General features: G+C 37.6%; 1 protein-coding gene across 4 annotated transcripts in view; it reads right to left on the minus strand.

Annotated features, from left to right (window-relative positions):
- SOX5 (SRY-box transcription factor 5) overlaps positions 1-2,500 on the minus strand; it is a 488,205-nt gene that overhangs the window by 10,331 nt on the left and 475,374 nt on the right. For all 4 annotated transcript variants that reach the window (XM_053719111.1, XM_053719110.1, XM_053719112.1 and 1 more), the window contains 2 exons: positions 1,250-1,358; positions 218-391 (listed from right to left, as the gene is read on the minus strand). In XM_053719111.1, the coding sequence (XP_053575086.1) occupies positions 218-391; positions 1,250-1,358 (283 nt within the window). The remainder of the gene's footprint in view (positions 1-217; positions 392-1,249; positions 1,359-2,500) is intronic.

A 2,500-nucleotide genomic window follows, 5' to 3' on the forward strand; every position in this document is an offset into this window, starting at 1 on the left:
ACTTGCATTTTAGCCAATCAGTGCTGACTTAATTTTGACTAGACTGTCCCTTTAAATGTGCTTGCATTTGTATACCCTCTGTACATGAGATATATGGATGCAACTCTACAACTGGGGTACAAAGTGCAACTGAGCCAGTGTTTTGCTGTATATAAGGGCATTAACAACTGGAGTTACCCACTAATATAAAACGTAATGTTTTACTTGGCTGACATACCCAATATTTTGCTGATATTTGAGTTATGCATATCGGGAAAGGCCTGTAAGATTTTCCTCCGTTCATCTTTTGCCCAAACCATAAAAGCATTCATAGGACGTTTGATATGTGGCTCGCTGCTTCCACGGCCTCGGGACTCTCGGTATATCCTGGATTCCGAAACTCCAGCACTTCCTATTTAAATAGAAAAGAAAAAAAGTAAATTTATATTAGTTTTTCTAGTTCTTTCTTTTTCACTCTTGAAAAGTTACACACAGAGGGGCCATTTTATCATATGTCGGGCGGACATGATTCGCTGTAGTGAATGATGTCCGCCCGACATCGCTAAATAGCAACAGCATACACTGTCGGCATTTAACATTGCACAAGCTTTTCTTGTGAAATGCTTGTGCAATGCCACCCCCTGCAGATTTGCGGTCAATCGGCCTTATAGGTTAAGGAGCAGCAGTCTTACTAACGCTGCTACTTAACTTTAGTTTCCGGCGAGCCGGAAACTTTGGGCGGATTCAGCAGCAGCTGCTGCTTGTTAAATCAGGCCCAGAGCATTTAAATTGAATAAAATTATATACGGTATATATGATAATTTCAAGGGATACTAAATCTTTTTTTCTTTCATGATTCAGACAGAGCAGCAATTTTAAGAAACTTTCTAATTTACTCCTATTAATAATTTTTCTTTGCTATCTTTATATGAAAAAGCAGGAATCTAAGCTAAGGAGCAAGCACATTTTTGGTTCAGCACCTGGGTTGCCCTTGCCGATTGGTGGTTAAATGTACCCACCAATCAGCAAGTGCTTTCCAGGGTCTGAACCAAAAATGGGCTTGCTCCTTAGCTTAGATTCCTGCTTTTTCAAATAAAGATAGCAAGAGAACAAAAAAAATCATAATAGGAGTAAATTAGAAAGTTGTTTAAAATTGCTGCTCTATTTGAATCATGAAAGGAAAAAATGGGTTTAGTGTCCCTTTAACGTTACACTAGCTAGATTTTTTTTCTTATGAATTGGTCAGCTCTTTGAGTTCCACCAAACTCACCATCCGAATCTCCGCTCAGGTTAAAATCCATCATGCTATGGCTAAATTTCCCATCGTCATTCTGCTTTGATGCAAGTTGCTGAGATAGGCTTTCCAGCGAAGCTTTCTCCTGAAACAAAATATAACCAAATCTTAGTAACCGTTTCCATTGTATTTTATAGTCATTAGGTTTTCCATCTGGCTGAATTACAGAATAGTAATATACACAATGTGACCGCTAATCACCATATTCTTGTTATTACGCTAAAGTTTAAGAAGTAATCACAATAAAAGCATTTTCCAAAACAATATTGTTATGAGAGATAAGAGAAAAAGCTAAAAGTACAACAATTGACGTGGATGATAGTGTTGTAGATCAATACAGGTTCTGAGGTTCGGCGGTACACCATTATATATATAATTTATACAGCACAATTAAAGCTCAGATAGGTACAAGGTTTAGAAATTCTATTTCAGACGCTACTCTTCATAAAATATATAGCTGTATAAAATTCAAGTTTCAATAAATGGATATGGAACTAGTTGTTCTCAGTCAAATCCATTTGTATTCTCTGCATGCAGAGCTATACGTTGTCTGATTGGGTAAGACACATTCACATGGTGTTAGCTCTGTATGGGTCACAGCTTGCTGTAAGTGACAGCACTAAAACCCAAAAACGTGGCACTGAGGACAATACACAAATCTAAAGAAGAGTCATGTGTCCAGCTGTTCACAATCATCTGTGCCAGTATCCTGGGATTGTCTCTGCACATAATACAGTTTCTGCTATAATGCGAATGAAGCACTATTTAAATTTGTCAAACATACTTCTTGCATAAAAAAAAATGTTAAAGGGACATAATACTTGTATGCTAAATCACTTGAAACTGATGCAGTATAACTGTAAAAAGCTGACAGGAAAATATCACCTGAGCATCTCTGTAAAAAAGGAAGATATTTTACCTCACAATGTCCTCAGCTCAGGAGAGTAAGTTCTGTGTAAAAATTTATACTCAGCTGCTCAGCTGCAGGTTAAAAATAAATAAAAAATGAAGAAATGAACAGCAGCCAATCAGCATCAGCAGTGCTGAGGTCATGAACTCTTTTACTGTGAACTCATGACATTTCACTTAACTCTCATGAGATTTCATTGTAAACTTCCTTACACTGAATAGGGAAATAAGATGAGTGTGCATGAAAGCTCGCTCCTTCCGCTGTCCCGGGACAGACATACTGATTTGCTGCTTAGAAGTCCTTTACAATGGGATGTG

Source organism: Bombina bombina, chromosome 6 (genome assembly GCF_027579735.1).
Source record: "Bombina bombina isolate aBomBom1 chromosome 6, aBomBom1.pri, whole genome shotgun sequence".
Classification (NCBI taxonomy): Eukaryota; Metazoa; Chordata; class Amphibia; order Anura; family Bombinatoridae; genus Bombina; species Bombina bombina.